The 19989-nt window shown below is 34.9% G+C and overlaps 1 protein-coding gene and 1 long non-coding RNA gene across 3 annotated transcripts in view; one reads left to right on the plus strand and one right to left on the minus strand.

The window, feature by feature from the left end:
• Window positions 1–97: 97 nt before the first annotated feature.
• Window positions 98–3961, minus strand: LOC141459499 (uncharacterized). The gene is made up of 2 exons (XR_012461503.1): window positions 3767–3961; window positions 98–3516 (listed from the first exon to the last, which is right to left on the minus strand). It is a non-coding gene; the product is annotated as an uncharacterized lncRNA (long non-coding RNA).
• Window positions 3962–4196: 235 nt separating this feature from the next.
• The window catches only part of sol (calpain 15 small optic lobes), an 80200-nt gene continuing 64407 nt past the window's right edge, over window positions 4197–19989 (plus strand). For both annotated transcript variants that reach the window (XM_074138205.1, XM_074138206.1), the window contains exons 1-5: window positions 4197–4635; window positions 9856–10123; window positions 14185–14451; window positions 14679–14843; window positions 18378–18644. In XM_074138205.1, coding sequence (XP_073994306.1) covers window positions 4361–4635; window positions 9856–10123; window positions 14185–14451; window positions 14679–14843; window positions 18378–18644 — 1242 coding nt within the window. In that variant the 5' untranslated portion in view covers window positions 4197–4360. The remainder of the gene's footprint in view (window positions 4636–9855; window positions 10124–14184; window positions 14452–14678; window positions 14844–18377; window positions 18645–19989) is intronic.

The following is a 19989-nucleotide window of genomic DNA, read 5'->3' on the forward strand; positions in this document are numbered from 1 at the left end:
ATTAAAGCGGCCAGCGCCCCTTACAAGTAAAATTGTTACAATGATGAAAATGTAATAAGATAATATGTAAGTCTACCATAGATTTTCGTACTTAGGGGTGCTCAAAGGTTGTATTTTCAGTAATTACTCAAGTTGGAAAATTTTACACAATCGCTAAAAATAATTGACCCGGGCAAAAAATAATAATAAAAAACCTGACTACTGTGATATGTAATTATTAAAATAAAACAAAGAAAAAATATTCTTTCAAGTAAAAAGATAGGTTAAATATATTATTTATTATTTATAAGAACAATCTAACATTCTTTATATTAGACAATAATTTCTAAGTATTCAGAAATTAAAATTATCAAGCTCTTCCAAATCGTTATTTTAATTTGTAATATTATTGTATTTTGTTTCGGACATAAGTATCTTTCTCTCTTATTTAAGTAAAAATTAAATATATTCTTTAAATCATTTGATTCCCTTTTCAGTTCTCCATTAGTTTGCTGTTTAATTTGTATAGTTGTAGACAAGGCAACAAAGTAACTACCAGAGTTAGACAAAAAGGGGAAAATTGTTATTCATGAAGGAAGAAATGTTTACGGTCTTCAAAACATTGTGAATAAGACGTTCTGGAGCTGCAAGATAATAGGTGAATGTCAGTAGAGTACCTTGGTTATTTTTATCTGGATAAACTGTAACCATCGAGAATTCTATTTTACATAGCAAAACTTCTCCTAGTAAAGAGGTAAACAAGGTGCCTTCACATTTTATTATAAGGACGGTTGTCTTATATGTTAGCAAAGCCTGAATGCATAAGAGGACGTGTGAATTGTTCATCGAGTGAGAAAAAAAACGTTCTAAGGAAAATATAGTTTTATTATTATTGGGGCATAGCGTACTACGACCAACGTAGGTCTCTTGTGCATTTTACTAGATGACCACTCTCTCTACAACATCCCAGATTAAATTATCTGGGGGTATTACAACTCCCTCTCCCAATACCCCAAGCACATGTACCACGTCATTGCATCCTGAGTCTTTCCTTCTTTCTCCTTTCCTTAGGATGGCCAGCCAGTGAGCAGCCTCTGAAGGATTCTTTGCAGCTCCAGGATATCTAAACAAACCCAACCTCTCCTTCTTCATCACCCCCACCAGGTCCTGTTACCAAAACATTTTGTATTCACTCTCAATCCCCATGTTACTTTCTGCCTTACCTTTTTTTCTCTCTCACACGCTTAAGAGTGTCGCTCGCCCTCTAATGCATTCAGGTTTTGCAAACATATACGACAAACGTCCTTAATACGATGAACAGTATCAACATACGTTCCCCGAAAAGCTGAAATTACGAGCTTTCATGTCTTTCTGCGTTTTTCTTTTCTTCAATTATGTCAGATATACATACTAATTTGTGAAATAATTTTTTTCTCCTAGTAGACCTCGAAACGTGTATTCCCAGTGAAATATCGAAATCTTATGGGAATGAAATACTTAACTTGGATAAAATATTTAAGGGGCCAGGTAAGATTCCATGCCAGAAATCATACTTGTAAGATTTTTGTTTTGAATGTTGTGCTAATTTTATTCGGGACTACCCAATATAGCATAGAATTTTTCTCTTAAATTGTAAGCCCAAATATAGTTTTAAGGATAGACTTATTTGCATCAATTTGTCCCTTTCTTAATAATAATAATTACTTTATTCAAAAATATGGAAAAAGAATATTCATGAAACATCAAACAAGTAATGTGCAGCAACACTCTTATTAAAAAAAAAAAATAGTTTGCATTTTAATTCCTCTCTTTGATAATTGTTGCAAATTTGCATAGCTTAGTTAAAATCACCTAAACCTTAAGGATAATGACAGCGGGGAGGAACATAATGGATTAGTTTAAAGTGTTTACATCTTACTTGTGTTCGTCAGAATATGCACCCCCTTTTTGGTACTTAAGTCAAAGTTGTCACAATCTTTCTGATTATCTCCCAAGACATATCTTATTGTTTTTCTGAAAACAGTTTTCTTCTTCCTTTGATTCCTGGGCTTTAAATGCCTACGAAATCTGTTCAATCACTCTCGCAGAGAACAGATGAAATTGCAATTTCTCATGGATATTAGGGTAGCCCGGCCTCCGATTTCAATCCTGGTAGGAGAAAGTGCCTAGGCCCTTTATGGATGACGCCATTAGGAGAATAACGCTAGCAACTAATAATTACTAAATCAAGGAGTTAAAGAGAAAATAAAATTGAATATAAGATGTAAAAAATCTGGCCCGCTCTACCATTCTTGGATTCCGTGAACATCATCTTTCTATGCTGAAACAATCGCGAGATTATTAACCAGACTTAACAACGATCCTTTTTGTCGTATTCCAAGAAATCGTTATTGTTTTGTGAACCAGGAGCATTAAGTCATGTTACGATGACAGAGGCAATTATCCAGGTATATGTACCTGCTTCAAGATCAATATCATGTGATTGATTAACTCAGAAGAATAATTGTTAAGGCTCGATGAACTTGCTCCTGGTTTCTGTCATCAGAAGTAATTATAGTACCTTAATATTGTTTCCTATCCAAGTGTTAACTTATTAATTATATACTTGTTGACCGGGAAGCAGTAATGCTACTGCGAAAACAATTCTCAACAATCTGTGATACTCGGTTTCCTGTTAAGGCAGCAATTAAGTAACATAACTTAAGTTGTGATCGAAGCAGGCACAGGAGGAGAAAAGAAAGAAGAAAAAAAAACTCAACTGAGGTGGTACATTATGCTTCAAAATTATTTTCGTCTTTTACAGATACCGAGTTTCCGTTTAATGTAACTCTTGTTACAAAAACTTTCTTCGTGATATTTTGAATCAGCATCGATTTTCCTGATAATTAATCTGGCCGTATAATGTGTTCCAAATTCAACGTGTGGCCATGAGGTTGTTCGGTTGTAGTGAAGTTTTTTGCAGTTCGTTTTTTTCGTTGATTAGAACAGAATTTAGGGATGGAAAAGCAAAATAAAAACTACCCAAAGCTTGGGTCCCAGTTTAGATACCAGTTTTTGCTGTAACAGGAGGATACACAATTCTTAAGAAAAGCGATTTAGGAAAGGGGCGTCATTGCACTTAAGATTATAGCTGAATGCCGTCCCCCGGTCTTCCTAGAACTGATAGCTAAGAGGGAAAGACTACAAAATCTCTCTTGCATGTCTCAGTCAGTGAAGTGAACACACATTAATTACATCTACCACCTGTATAAGATGTTAAAGGATCAAATGTATCATCTATAATCGTAGGCTAGTAGCAGGTAAGAAAGTTCAACATACTTCTAGCGGTCCGATTTTTACTCGCATTTCTTTGCTACATATTTATGGCGAAGTCGTCATCAATAAATCTATTCCAATGCCGCATTGTTTGTAGTATATCACAAACAGTCCATCGATTGTGGAGTATGGTAGAGAGGCCGCAGTATTTAATAGTAATATTATTGACGAGAATACCGTTGATAAATCCTTAACATTAATTTTCAACGAACTGCCAAATACCTGTAAACAAAATAAGTGAGTTTTTTAGATTTATTAATGAATTTTGAGTTGAATTTTAAGAAAAGGATTCATTCAGCCTGTTGCTAAGCTGGTGTTCAACAGTCAGTGCAATTAACACATCTACCATTATACAGACCAGTCAGTGCAATAAAACTTACAATGCTGCAAAAAAATTGCAATCAAAATTACAATTTTAAGTATGCCCATAAGGGCAATTATCAGTGCAATGTACAAATCTATTATCAACTACCTAAAACTAAGGGCAATTTCAATCTTCGAGCTTGCATGTGGTGAAGTACCCTGGTGCACAATCAGAACTTCAAAACCTATTTTTTCAATGAAACCTCACTTTTCAAAGTTCTCGATACATTAACGATTTCTTCCTCTTTTGATTATAAAGAAAATTAAAAACAAAACAGGACAGAGTTTTACGTACACAATAAAAATCGAGTAAAAAACAATTATGAAAGTTTTGGTCCCTCCCACTAAATAAATATTTTATATTTCTCTGTTTTTATACACATTTTTGTTAAAGTAGCACAATCTTAAATTGAAAAGATTAAGGAATAAATGTTTTGTTTTTTTAAAATAAAATTGAAAGTAAAAATAAAATGATAGTTCAAAAAAGAAAGGAGCTTTTAATTGGAACAAGTGATGGTAGCATTGACTTTACACTTCAAGATAATAGTGTTTTATTTGATCAGCTTGGAAGTAGTTGACAGGATCTGTTTATGTTAACATAAAATTAAATTATCGCAAACAATTTTACCAAAACTTAAAAGTATTAGTTTAAAATTAAGTAAAATTTTTAGTAAATAAATTTATTAGCCATGGTTTTTAGAAAATGGGATCAATTGCTTCAGTACTCCAGTGGCACTGTACTAGTTGTGCACTGATCAACCCATCTGAGAAACGAAATTGTATGCGATGTGGTTATACAAGAAGAAATCGTGAAATAAATAGAATTAGTGAGAATAAGGCAGTTCATAATCAAAATTTTTTGGAGTGTAAAATAAAAAATAGTGAAAATAATAATAATATTATTATTAACGAGAATACGGTTGATAAAACCTTAACATTAAGTTACAACGAACTACCAAATACCTGTATACAAAATAGGTGAGTTTTTTAGATTTATTAATTATTATTACTGAATCTATTGGGATATGTGTATATGTTTGAAAGTAACTTTTTCATAAAAATATTGCTTTTTATAACTTTTAAAAAAACAACTTTAAAAATTTTGCTTTTGTGATTTATAGGCCTTCTTTCTTTCAGTTGTACTCTAACCCTCTGACACCATTCATTTGCATTTTCACTATTTTCATTTCCTTGAAACAGAAGGGTAGGTATTAAAAAATAAAAAATAAAGTTCAGTGCCAGCAAGTTAAATTTTACTCAGACTGGTGGGAGGGGTATGTGACAGATCGTTATCTTAATGGTACAAAATTTGTTTGCTTAGTAAACCAAATCTGGGATAACGCTGGTCCATTTTTGAGTATAACTACTTAATTATCGATTTAAAGTTCGTTAAATCACATTAAAAAACCTGTCAGCTCTTTACACCTCCATTATTTAACTATTTAATCAAACGATTCCTTTATGAATTCGAAAATGTGCTTATGTATATATAACGATTTTCTTCAAAGTTAAACTGGTTTTGTTAATAAGTTCTTTTGTTCGCTTAACGTTTGAGATCGGTTCAGTTATGAGTTTTGTGGCCTAAAGAGACTAATCGTGTTTACCCCCTTCAAGGTCTTGTAGGAGGAACCTCCACCTTTTCATAGTATTTTAGAGCTATCTTTTTTCTCGTATCTGAGTACCAAAGTTTTACGTCGCAATCTAACGTTTGTATCATCAAACAGGACGTATTAGAGGCCGTCTTTAGGATGGTGGTTGGTAGTTATGAAGCATGGATTTGAAAATGAAAGATCCCCAGTTGGAATCCCGCGGGTATATGATTTCTCCACGTAATTTGGTAGTTGGACTCTAAGCCCCGCCTGAGAAAGTGGGCGATGTTTTAGTGTAAAAAGCCGTTACTTCGTCCTTCTCCTGTCACAAACTTCTCACGGAGTCAACTCACTTCAACCCTATGAAGTTATTCTGAAAGTAACGTGCCCTGCAAAAAGTATACCTACTAGGAAGTAAGCTTCGAACAGCTGAGGGTAGTAAGGGGAAATTAGGTGATACAAGGCCCTACGTCACTTCGTCTCTCTAAAACTTTTAGGGTCATAAGGCAGGGATATCGAGTGTCCGAGAGTCTTCTCCTCCCCTAATTCGGCCTAAACTTAAGTAGTAAGAATTCCAGACTTGTCCCGGTTGCCTCTTCGTGAAACCAACACATAAATGAACGACTTTCACAGAAATGCAGATCCGGGCTAATTTAATATTTTTATTTAATGTTATATTTAATTTTAATTGATTTATCCAAAGAAACTTCTGAAAAGTATTTTCACATTCAGTTGTGACTTTAAAAATACAACTTGAATCACAACTTTTATTAGTAATTAACAGTCACATTTTTAAAAAGTTGCATAAAAAATTAAAATATTACAAGTGTTGTAGAGACGAAGTGGTGAGTTGAGAACTACAGTCACATTCAAAGTTCAGGGATCCAACTGTCCTCAAAAGTTTAATAGGTGTGAAGGAAAATTGTCAGTTAATTTTATGAGTGCTAAATTGTAAGTGTGTTCAATGCCAGAATTTTGATTTAGATTTTTTAATTGTTTTAGTTAGATTAATGTTGTTTTGTATTAAAAGGGATTTATATTTATACACTGATGGACGAAGTTAACCAGGAATACTTTTCCCTTCATCATGAACAGCCGTTTCCAACTCTTCAAGACTGGCAGGACCTGGGTACCACCGTCATATTTGTCGCTTAAGTTTGTTACAAATATGTTCGATCGGATTCAAATCTCGGCTTCTAGCTGGCCACACCAAGCATACAATTCCAAGCTTGTCCACAAACACCACCAATGTGTGCACTATGGGGCCTGGTATTATCCTGCATTAGTAAGAATCTCTCACCAATGTAGGGTGCTAACGGCTCTATATGTTCTTCGATTATATTTTTTAAATACCTTTGTAAAGTTAAAGATCTTTCTTTCTGGCGCAACTAATTGGGTACGTGCGTCTAAGGAAATCGAAACCTAAAACATCAATTAGCCACCATGGAATACCACCTGAGGGCTCATACAGCATGGGCCGTACCTCTCCCCTGAGCGCCCTATATAAAATTACGCCCATCTGAAGTTTTGAGACCAACTTTCTCCTTAACTGTAAAGAGAACTCTTCCCCAATCTTCCACGTCCAATTCACATGTTCCCGTGCCTGCTCATTTTGTGGTAAGACTGGACCTCTTCTTATTTAAGGTTATTTTTATTGAACCTTCTTTTTGCAATACATTGAAACATTTCAAACTTGTCCGATGAGATTTCTTATCTCATTTCCAGTGATGCGGAAGAGCCTGATGTCGGTTGTATTTATCGCAACACATCTTTGTCATTTGAAATATCTATTTAATAACGTTCTCTAACTTGGTTATTTATATATAACTGTTAAATCTAGTGCTATTTGAATAAGAATGTTAGATCTAGTGCTATTTGAATAAGAATGTTATTTTGAATTATTATTATTATTATTTTTTTTTTTTGAGAGAGAGAAATCAACTAATAATCTCCTGCAAGTAAAATTGTCCCTGTAGAGAACTGTTTATATTAAATATGCCAAAGATAATTTGATCTTTATAACTTAATATGTTCTTTTTTATGAAAAATAATGTTTTTAGACATTTCCTAAACGCTTCACTGAATTTAACTCAAAATTTGTACGGAGGGGTTGCTGATGTTCAAAGAAAGCAAAAGTTACCGATGCGTTGCAGTCCTAGCACGAGACTAGAACAAGCAGAAGTGGAAGAATAACAATCTAGGTTTAAGAAAATTTCGTAGTGCTGTGGGAAGAAGAGATGCAAGACCATCCCAACTCCTTTAGGAGATTCATGGAGTTCAGGTGGGCAAGCGGATGTTGGGAGGAAGGTTGATCTAACCGATGTTAAACTCAAGGAGAGCATCTCAGTAGTCCTGAACTTCTAATGCAGCACTCGACTTGAATTTGCGGATTTTAACCGAAAAACAGTAGAAAACTGACTTATTTATCCTCAATGAGGATAGATAAAACAGCCTATGAAATTCTTCGCGACTTCAAACTTCCGTTACGAAACGATCTTGAATCTCGTTTTGGTTCTTCCTTTGCCTGATCGACGTCCTGAGTGACTTCTGTTGTGCAGTCACTCTTCAGCGTTGCACTATTCTTAGTTCTTAGGGTACTTTGCAACGAACTCGTATAATGTCGGTTACTTCTGATTTCTACACAATTTATTCAACACAACTGTTTGGACTTACCTCGCCTTTCAAATTGTTGCGTTTATAAAATGTCTTTAAACATTATTTTTCATAATGTATATACATATATACATATGTATATGTATATACATACATACATACATATATATATATATATAAACAACAACAACAAACAAAAAGGTAACTTTTTCCGATTAGGTTTTGTAACTATGTCTTATGTAACAATTCTCTGCAGGAATAAATTCAACTTCTAAGAAATTTCTCATTTTCTCTTTCAAAACCCTTATTGTTTCTCAAATAATCAAGGTGATTTTTCCGCTCTTACTTCCTCTTAATGTCTTACGCGAAAGTATTGCGATCGTGCGAATTTACTTTTTTTGAGTTTTTCACAGGAAAACATGGTTTGAAGTTCTCTGAGTTCGAATTGTGTGTACACACATCCGTATGACACTAACTGATCTTCAAAATTAAAATTTGGTAGTTGTAGGTACTTCTTCGCTTACTTACTGTTAGATTTTTAATTAGAGTAAGAAATAAATTTGAGAAAGACAGTTTTTGTTTTTTGCATTCTAGTGTATTTTCAGTAAGAGAAAGATGTGCTCACATCAGATTTTTTGTTGTTGTTGTCAACCCCATTAATTATTTTACTATTGGGTTGTCCGGAAAATAATGCAGGATTTTATGTTTTCTTTAAAATACCCCTCCAAATAGTAAACTGTTTATGTTTGTTGGACTTTTGACTTTTATAAATGTAAACACTCTTTCAAACAAAAATGTTTGTTTACTTCTGTAATATTTTGCTACTTAGAAATAATTCAGTCTTTACTAAGATGTCAAAACGTGATTTTCGCATAATTTGGTTTTACGAGTTCAAACTCGGCCGGAACGGGGCCTAAACGGCCAGAAATATCAACGATGTCTGGGGCGAAGGCAGTATAAGTGAGTGTACTGTACTGTTCAACGGTGTTTCCAGAAATTTCGAGCGGGAGACTTGAAGACAAAGAAGGTCTTGGAAGAAGTTCTGCCCTTGATGACGATGTTCTCCGAGCTTTGGTGGAAGAAAATTCCAGAATAACTGTTCGATAACTGGCAGGGAAACTCGAAGTTAGCAAATCAACCGTCGATGACCATCTCAAGGCGGGCGATTGGGAAGGTGAAAAAGCTTAAAAGTTGGGTTACTCACACATTAAACGACCGCCAAAAAAATCAGCGGTATGAAATTTGTGCTGCACTTCTTTGCGAAACAACAGCGATCCTTTTCTGTCCAGAATTGTGACTTGCGATGAAAAGTGGATCCTCTACGACAACAGCAGACGCTCTGGACAGTGGCTTGACAAAGGAAAAGCAGCACGATATTTTCCAAAGCTCCCAAATCATCAAAAAAAGGTGATGGTTACTGTTTGGTGGGCTTCATTTAGTCTGATTCATTACAACTTCTTGAATCCTGGTGAAACCATCAATGCCGAATCGTATTGTAACCAAATTGACGTAATGCATGAGAAATTGGCAATAATGAAGTCATCTTTAGTCAATCGAAAGGGGTCCATTCTGTTGCATGACAACGCTCGGCCATATGTTACTTCCCGAAAATTGTTGGAGCTTGGCTATGAGACTCTGCTACACCCGCCCTACTCACCGGACCTCTCGTCTACTGATTACCATTTTTTTAGACACCTGGACCGCTATTTACAAAATAAAAAATTTATTGACCAAAGAAAATTAGAAAATGCGTTTTCTTAATTTATAAATTCTATACAGAGGGTATGGAAAAGTTACCCACAGGTTGGTAGAAATGTATAGAAAGTAATGGAGACTATTTTGATTAATAAAAACCGTTACAAATCATTAATTTTATTTTTTTTCTTTTAAAACCATAATCCTGCATTATTTTCCGGACAACCCAATAAGATTTGTGCCCTTGATTATATATGGACTTATTTTATGGTTGAATATAGTAACAATGTGCGTGTGAAAGCTGCAGAAATATTGGCGGCCATGGCGGTTGGTGCGGTAGTGTGGTGGAACAGACGCAAGGCGAGGTAGTGGTCGGCAGGTTGCAGAAAAGCCAGAGTCTTTCCGCCCTGGTCAGACGGTGGATGTGTTCCAATTGTCGGCTAAACAACAGCAGCGTCACCGAGCGGTGTGCTGCCTGCTCCACAGCCGCTCTTTCCGACCAGCTCGCGGCCACTATGGCCAGTGACCAAGCCTCCACTATCTATTTTACTGATCAGCACGATTTACAGGTAAACCTAATGTTTTTACTAAACATTTCAATGGTATGAAATCACTGTTTTATAACTAAAGAAGTGACGTGGACCCAAAAATAATTGTACTTCAATACCTATCCACACAAGTCTCATGTTCGCAAACATCTTTTTTTTATTATCATAAATTTTTGTATTGAGCCCCTATACATATTAAGTTTAACTTCAAATGGTGAGTTCTATTGTGAACATTTTCAGAAAACCCACATTAGTTATTTTACGTGATTGATAGAAATGTAGCTGCTGAGCCTGAAATGTAATAATGACTTTACAATTTAATAATTAAATGGTTTAATGTTTGAATAATTTATATGTGAAATTTAAGATGCCTTTAATCAAATTGCTGCCCGGAGTTGGTAGGAAAAAATGTACAAATGATTTGCTTTCCTGATAAGCAGTAGTCAAATCCAACTAATGTTAGAACTGGCTACTTTAAAAGAAGCGATTAGCCTCCGTATCATACTCTGAAGGTGAAAAGGAAGATGTGCATAGTGGCGCATGTATTTCAATCTTAACAGTCCACGAAAATCCACTTTGGTGACGTCAGACATTATAAGTTTTTGCAGTAAGTGTACCAGTACTTTTGCTTGGATTTAACTTGACTTCTTCTTTGTAAAGCCTCATAAACTTTAAACGATGGCCGCCTAGAACCTGACTTTCTTTTGAGTTTTTATCACTTCTATTATATTTTTTATAACATAGCCGGGTAATATGTTTGATCAAGGATATCTTCCTCTTCAATTTCACATCGACCTTGCCTAGCTTAATTTGATGAAGACTTTTTTCGTCACTGTAATGACGTAATATTGTTAATAGGTTACACAATTAGAATGTACTTGCTTTTCTAAAAAATTTCCTCAATTGACAAAATAAAATAAAAAAATAAGAAGTAAAATAATAATATTTTATTATTTCAGGATAACTTTATGTTCAACTTCTAAATTAGGCGTCGTGGACGGAGGCAGATATTTAATAAAATCTACGACCATCGTACGTACCTAGTACTACAATAAATTTTTCTTTTTCGCGACTCGTCTCTTTCCGCTCGACTGCAGTGGCGCCTGCCACTATTGTCTATCTCCTTAACAAAAACTAACAGTTTAAAATGTTAAGTATAAGGGTTGATTAAACGCCAAAAGGTACACAAATCAGCAAGTACCCAACATTTCATTCAAGCTTAGTTGATATAATTTAAATAATTTTGCTGCATTAACTTTTCCTTCACATTTTTTAGAATTTATTAGATGACACAGACCCTTATGCTGGCCAGTTCGTTCATAATATTTTTTGTTTTAATTATGATAAAATGTATATTATATCTTCGTTATTAAATAGGTACTTTATTTTAACACTATTCCAAATTATTCTTCTGATTTATCTTTAATATGCCCTTTATTCTGAAGTTGTCACATATACATGCATATTAAAATAGAAAAAGACAAATTTAGAGTCGGCTACTGTTTAAATTTGAATCACGGAGGATTTAAAACAATATTTCAGTCTTGAATTCGTCTTACCGAAATATTCTTGAGCACAAGTAACAGACAGTTAATAACAAGTAGATTATTTAACAATATTTATTCATTTCTCAATTGTAATTTAATTTAGTCCCCCTAATTTTACTTACGTATAGTAAAATATTGGAATAATTAGCTGTCCTAAAAATATGCATATCTTATTTATTTTATATTACGTATCTCCTTAACAAAAACTTACAGTTTAAAATGTTAAGTATAAGGGTTGATTAAACGCCAAAAGGTACACAAATCAGCAAGTACCCAACATTTCATTAATCCTTCATTAATATTTAAGTAATTTTACTGCATTAATTTTCATTAATAAGTTATTTTTTAGAATTTATTAGATGTCACAGACCCTTATGCTGGCCACTTCATTTATAATATTTTTTTGTTATAATTATGATAAATCACATATATACGTACGTACATGCATGTTAAAGTAGAAAAAGACAAAGTTAGAGTAGGCTACTGTCTTGAATTCGTCTTACCGAAATATTCGTGAGCACAAATAATACAAGTAGATTATTCAACAACCATTATTCATTTCTCAATTGAAATCTAATTTAGTCCTTCTAATTTTACTTATAGTAAAATCCTGGAATAATTAGCTGTCCTAAAAATATGCATATCTTATTTACTTTATATTACATATATACAACATTGTGGTATGAATACCTAGATTGAGAATGTAATTGAAGAAAACTATATTATTTGGGATAAAGCCAGATGATTATTACCTATTATTATAAACGTTTGACTACTTCATACAATAACAATTACTTTAATCGAAGACTGAACTTAAACCAACGATTTTTATTTAAAAATAAAAATAAATAAATAAAATAAAATCATTAATGTAAGTTTTATAAAAAAAAGTTTTGAATTTTTTCTTTTTAACCTGTAATTAATAGTTTGATTATTATAAATAACTAGATATTACAGTCAATCTACAGTGCTACTTGAACATATATTTTGTAGACGAAAATGGCCAGCATAAGGGTCTGTGACATCTAATAAATTCTAAAAAATAACTTATTAATGAAAATTAATGCAGTAGAATTACTTGACTATTAATGAAGTATTAATGAAATGTTGGGTACTCGCTGATTTGTGTACCTTTTGGCGTTTAATCAACCCTTATACTTAACATTTTAAACTGTAAGTTTTTGTTAAGGAGATTTTTGTACCTTTTGGAGAGATTTTCCTTTTTCTCTATTTTACAAAGTTACATATCTTCTTTACAGATTTTTTTAAAATTTGGAATAAGCAATTCTATCATTATAATCTGATAAGGTGTTAAGTCGGAACCGTAACTACCACTGGAGAGATCTTTTTATAGAATGATTATAGTTGCGTTCCCCCAAACCATCCTCAATAACAATTTTTTTGAAAAAGCGTTTTGAATAACATAGGAAGGTATTTGTACGTAAATAGCAAAATTAAACTGCGATTTCAGTACTTCCTTTAAGAGGAGTAAGAAAAATAAACTACGATTGCAGTACTTCTCCCTAAAAGGCAAAGAGGAAAGATTTTTTAATCGAACGACAATTCATTGATTTAAATCGGTTCACTCATTGATAATTTAAACGATTGCAGTACTTCCTTTTAGTAGGTGTAAGAGCAAGATGGCACTTCACAGCCACGTAGAGGAGCTTTAACCACTTTTATCAAAATCGGACTAAGCGTTATAGAAATATTGGTAATAATAGTTTTAGAAAGGGTCTTATTTGGGTGGGGCAAACTCCCCTCCTTATGAGGCATGGCGTCGAGACTTTTAAAGTGCAAATCTGTACAAAATTTCGATTCGAATGACACTTCAGTCATGAAAATCGGTTCACGTGTCGATAATTTGCAACGATTGCTATACTTCCCCTTAAAAAGTGTTAGAGCTGATCGTCGCTTTAATGTTACGTAGGGGAGCCCTAACCGTATCACCCTACCAAATTTTATCAAAATCGGGCGAAGATTTACAGAGTAATTAGTAATAATAATTTATGAGGGGGCCTTACATAAAGGGGGCTAACTTCTTTCCCATTCGATGTACAACGTCGAGACCCCCATAAGGCTCATCTACATAAAATTCCGAATCGAATGACACCTCATTCATGAAAATCGGTTCACGCGTTTAGGCGCTACGTTGTTTACAAAAAAGGTAACAACAACAAGAACAAGAACATTTTTTGAAAAAGCCGTTTTTGCTCATTTTCGGCAACTTTTTTCTCGAAACCTATTAGATCTGGGTGGTTGCAAAAAAATTACAGTTATAAAGGAGGGTTTGGAGTAAGATTTAAAGAAAATTTGGGAATTTTATCTTTTTTAGAAAAAGAGAAAAAAATTGTCACAATTGGGTGTTTTTCAACGTTACGCTTTTTCGTGCAGTTTTTGATGGTCAACCCTTATACAACTGTCCTACCGGACAGTTTTAATTTAGATGATTTAATAAGAGTAAAGATTTAATTTCTATGGATTCTAAACTTTTCTTTATTTTTTCAGTTAGAAAAGTAATTTATATTTTTGCAGGAAGAAGTGTCAGTGGGCAGAATACTTGATACTGATGTTAGCGCTTCGAAATCTCCAAAGAGGCAATCTCTTTCTGTTTATGAAAGGGTGAAATCCAAAGTCAGCCGCAGTCTTTCAAATGGTTCTGTTATCCATAAGAAGTATACACAACCACGAAGACCTTCTTCCTTGCTGTTACATCCAACTGATACTATTAGCAATTTAGTTCATGTGTGGTCGTGTGCAAGGTGTACTCTGTATAATTCTGGGGAGACTAGTCGCTGTGAGGTGAGTTTAGTAGGTGTAACTAGATACATTTACTTTTCTGAAAGTGTAATTTACGTCAGGTTCATACCATCTATTTAAGCATAACTAAACTAGCTCAGTAAAATTCATTATTAGTAAAAATTAGACTATTAGAACAGTAATAATGGCAGTAAGAAGATATACATAGTGCCTAAACCAGATTTTTTCTCAGTCTCAAAAATATGGATTCGCTTTGTTGTATTGTTTAGGTTTGTGAGACTCCACGTAAAAGTACAATACCCGTTTCATCGCCTGGACATTCACTACCCAGATCATCTATGGTAATAACTGTTCCTGACTGGGACAAAACACGTTCATCTGATCATCTGTGGGTACAGCCAATGTACAGGCGTTCAGAATTTCTGTCGAATGAGGTTTGGTTCTTCTTATGTATGTAAATTGTCTATCAAATTTGATTAGGAATAAAAACAAAAACTGACCTTTTTTCTATCTAAAGAAGTCCTCTGGACATAAAAGCCATTTTAGAAAGCGGTGACTGTGTCTTGTTTCGTTAGTAACTTCTGAAAAAAAATTAGTACTGCTGCCGATGCTACCTTGTGTCCTATGCAAAATCGAAGGCAAAATTTCTTAAACTCGTACATACTGTTCAGTCCGGCTTTGGTTTTATAATTTTAATACTGATGATAGATTCAGGGGAACCATCGTTTGCATCGCGGCTTTACGGGTGCGTTTAATTAGAACTGTGTACGAGTAATTGTCATTTCTATCAGATGAATTCTACATTCATTCCGGGCCTCCATTTTCTCATCTAGGTCCCATCGACCTTAGATATTTACGTATCTTAAATTACAAAATAAACTATAATTAAATTGAAACAGATACAATTAGCAAATATTAGAAATGATCGAAATGAAAAGTGAATTGCAACAAGATTTGAAGAATTAGGAGAGTACAATTACCACACTTCGAATCAAGTTTCAGGTAATTACTAATAAAATGAAAAAAATAAAAGTGAAATATTTAAACTTTTAGTCATGGAGATGAAAAATTAATCATTAGCGCATATACAGTATAGTATGGAGCAAAAGAAGAATAAGTCATTTAAATTACTGGGGACACTTGTTATATTTATATTATCAAAAAATGATTTAAAGGCTAATATCGTAGTCACAGACATTGACAAGAATTTTTAGACATTTGTCTAAAAATACGAGTCGTGTTTTTTAAGTAAGTGTCGTTTTTATTTTATTAAAAAATATTAAAATCTACTTTTCTACATAGTTGCCACTAATATTAAGGCCCTTATCGTATCGTACAACCAACTTTCGAATCTCATCCTCGTATTAGTCGGCCCCTGATTTGGCAGCCACTGGAACACCGTCATGTTTTAGTCGTGTCGTCCTCATCTTCATCATTGTCCTCGTGGTGATGACACCCAGATGCACCTTCAAATGCAGAAACAGTTGATAGTCACTGGGTGCTAGATCGGGACTGTACGGAGAGTGAACAAGTTGTCCCTGCCAAATGATTTTGAGTTTGATTTGCCGTATGTTGATGGGCTTGCCATGGATCAAAACGATCTCCCCCTTATTCAGCATGCCACGCCTTTTGTTTTGGTTAGCACGGCGCAGTTTATTTAAGGATTCACAATAAGTTGCAGAATTTATTGTGTCACAACGAGGCAAAAAATCCACTAGCAATACCTCCTTCCTATCCCAAAACACAGTACACATGATATTCCCGGCTGAAATTGTTTGAAGTTCAATTTCTTGGGTGATGTTGAATGTCGCCATCCCATGAATGGCTGTTTCGATCCCGGTGTAACGAATGCCACTAATGCTTAAAAAATCATCATATTCCCTACTGTATAACTCAAGGATTCGCACTGGCTAAACTTTGTTTTCGTTCCACATCATTAACATTCGTGCGACCTTCTTTATAAGCTGTAACCTATTCCACAGCTCATAATGTTTCCAACACAAAACTTCACTGATCTTACGATGAATTTCAGCCGCTTTCACACCTTTAGCACTAAAAAAGCCAATCACAGCTCGTATTTCACAGTCGGCGGGATTCTCAATTGGCGGAAGCATTTCAAATACTAACAAACATAAACACGGACGAATGTTTACGTAGGAGCGTCCGGTTTTCTGTGTGATTCTGAGCTGCGCTATAAACCTTTTTTTATATATATACAGGGTGTTCATTTTAAGACGGCTCAAATGCATTTCATGCTTAAACAGTTGATCTGAGCGAAAAATGGTAGAGGAAAAATTTGTTGCCCGTCACATCTAGTTTCAGAATATGTGACTTGATTTTAGATTCCTGCCCGCATACGCGGCTGACGCGCGACCAAAAGTGAGGGTTCGCAGTTGATCCCCATTTTCATATACACCGTTTTAAAGAGTATAAAAAGTAATGAAAGAAACCGGAAATCGCAATTCGATATTTTCAAAATTAAAGGTGCTAGGCCATTTCAAAATCTGGTATTTTTAATCATATTTCAATTTTTTTTAACTTGTTATCAAAGGGAAAGAAGAGCACGAGATAGGTCATTTTTATGTATTTTTTCATTCCCCTTCTACTAAAAATATTGTTAAGACAGTAAAGCTAGTATTTTTTTTAATATCGGGAAATAAGTCGTTTTCCAAGTGATTTTTCTAAGAAAAATCAAATGTTAAGAGCTTTAGATGTTCTCAAAATGGCTAATAATTAATTTTACATCTGTTACAAACAAGAAGGTTTGATAATTATTTGGTAATTTTGGGAGAGTTGCGTTTAATTACCAACAAAATTGGGAACCTCCTGCCACATATTTAAGTGATCAATATCTTTCATGTAAAGGATCAAACTTATTCCTTAATTTATCAAATAATGCACTTTACTCAAATTGTAAAACATGTGGCTCCTCTGGCTCGCAAGCCAGGTTAGCCAGGAGGTTATCAACTGCTCTCTGTATCTGAGGAGGCATCTTTGAAGGCACAGTACATGCTTCAGAAGTTGTCTAAAGTGCATTATTTGATAAATTAAGGAATAAGTTTGAACCTTTACATGAAAGATATTGATCACTTAAATGTGTGGCAGGAGGATTCCAATATTTTTGGTAATTAACGCAACTCTCTCAAAATTACCAAATAATTTTTAACATTTTTGTTTGTAACAGATGTAAAATTATTTTTTAGCCATTTTGGGTATACCTGAAAACATCTAAAGCTCTAAATATTTGATTTTTCTTAGAAAAATCACTCGGAAAACGACTTATTTCCCGATATTAAGAAAAATAATAGCTTTACTCCCTCGGCAATATTTTTAGTAGAAAGGGGATGAAAAAGTACATAAAAATGACCTATCGCGTACTCTTCTTTCTCTTTGATAACTAGTTAAAAAATTGAAATATGATTAATAAATACCAGATTTTGAAATGGCCTAGCACCTTTAATTTTGAAGATATCAAATTGGGGTTGCCGGTATCTTTCATAACTTTTTATACTCTTTAAAACGGTTGAAATGGCCTAGCACCTTTAATTTTGAAGATATCAAATTGGGGTTTCCGGTATCTTTCATAACTTTTTATACTCTTTAAAACGGTGTATGTGAAAATGGGGGTCAACTGCAAATCCTCACTTTTGGTCGCGCGTCAGCCGCGTATGCGGGCAGGAATCTAAAATCAAGTCACATATTCTGAAACTAGAGGTGACGGGCAACAAATGTTTCCTCTACCATTTTTCGCTCAGATCAACCGTTTAAGCATGAAATGCATTTGAGCCGTCTTAAAATGAACACCCTCTATATTCCGAGGATCCCAATATACGTATTTCTTATGGAAACCTGCGAGAAATTATCTGGGAATAAGAGAAAGTAAAACTTGTTTTATTCACTTTTTTTTATTCTGCTTCCTATTGTCCAAGCGATTAGAAAAATTTTATCTTTAAAAGTTTCTGTTCCAGGTCGTGAAATCTGAAAACAAAGACAATCTGAAAGAACTGGTTGATGAAGGAACGCAAGAGAAGTGTTCGATAGTCCATAGTTCCGTTAGTAATCTAAATGTACAGTTGATCTCTGGAAAATCGTCCGATATTACAACGCGTTATTCGTATATTGGAATATCTAAACCTGGAGAATATCCTGCGATGACTACAACACCAACCACTGGTCACGGACTTCCAAATTCTGCTACTGATCCGGTTGACCTGAAGAATGTTTTCTGTCTTAAGGTGGGTTCAGTTATAACAGCTTTTATTTCATTTGGTGAAACGAAATATTACTTGTGTTTTAGCCATCCTACTCAAAAAATGGTGCCAAAAATTAAGTAATTAGGTAGCCAACATAAATATTTATTATTTATTTATTAGTGCTTCACCAAAAGATGGTTTCTTCAAACGTGAGTACAATAAATAATTACGAAAAACTAAAAAAGAGTTTACAAAACAGAACAAAAAGAGAAAGTATGTGTGCTCCAAAAGTAGGAGATATTTGGGTCCAGTCACAGGCACTGATGAACTTCAGCACTAAAATGCGTGTAGTCTTATGCAACTGCGTTACGGGTTGATGCGCCCAAGTGGGCTTTGGCGCGGAAGGAGGTTATCCCGGCAAATGATGAGAATTGCACGAGTGTTGACATTAGTGGCGGGGAGAAACTATTTGGATGACGCATATGCAAGTATTCGTGCGCCACCGCCTCCCAGAGGTCTCGCTGCATGCAATTAATACAATTTCAAATGGAGAGGCGTTTGGGGTTTAAAGCGGCGAGGTCTCGCTCCGGAGGAAATGACCAGGCGTCACTGGTTTAGGATCGGCGTATTCGAAGAATTGGTGATAGGGGTGGGGAATTCATGATGGTCTCGATCTTGGTCACCGCGGGTAATAATTTCTCACAAGTGAAGCGTTGATTCCCGATGACGCGGGTTAGGTGATGTTTAGCGTTCTTAATGGCAGCCCCCACAGGCCGCCAAATTGCATACTCACGGGTGGTATAAACCGCCTGCTAATTTACGCGGCAGAGGCAGTGTGACTCACGGCTTGCTGTTGATGAGGATTATTAAGAAGGAGACGGTCCAGCTGTCGCAGTGCAGTGTGAGCACCGACCAAGTTGGTACAGTTATCGATACCCATCGTGGAGGAAGACCCACGCCTGGCAACAACGCGATGAGAGGCAGCGAAGAAAGTGGAGGTGAATAACTTGGCAGCAATTTCGCATTGCCTTGAGGTGGTGGCGAAGATCAAGGCTACAAATTAGTCTTCATCGGATAGCAATCGCGCGCGGGAAATAGTGAAGGACCTGGCGGAGTCGACACCGGTCTGCGTGAAGGCTTTAGTCACGGTAATGCGTTCAGACAACAGTGCACCTTTTGGTTGAATTAATAATAATAATAAGTGTTTATTTAATTTCAATTATATACATAAATTACATTACAGAAATAAAAATAATAATAACACTCAAGTGCGCAGGGAAGGGATTAGCTATGAGGTTAGCATACTGGACTCCCACGCGGAGGTCCCGGGTTCGAATCCAGCAGCTGACCCTTAGATTTTCTCTTCCTAGGAGCTTTTTACAGCTCA

Source organism: Rhodnius prolixus, unplaced genomic scaffold (genome assembly GCF_049639745.1).
Source record: "Rhodnius prolixus isolate KJV_2025 unplaced genomic scaffold, Rpr scaffold_11, whole genome shotgun sequence".
NCBI lineage: Eukaryota > Metazoa > Arthropoda > Insecta > Hemiptera > Reduviidae > Rhodnius > Rhodnius prolixus.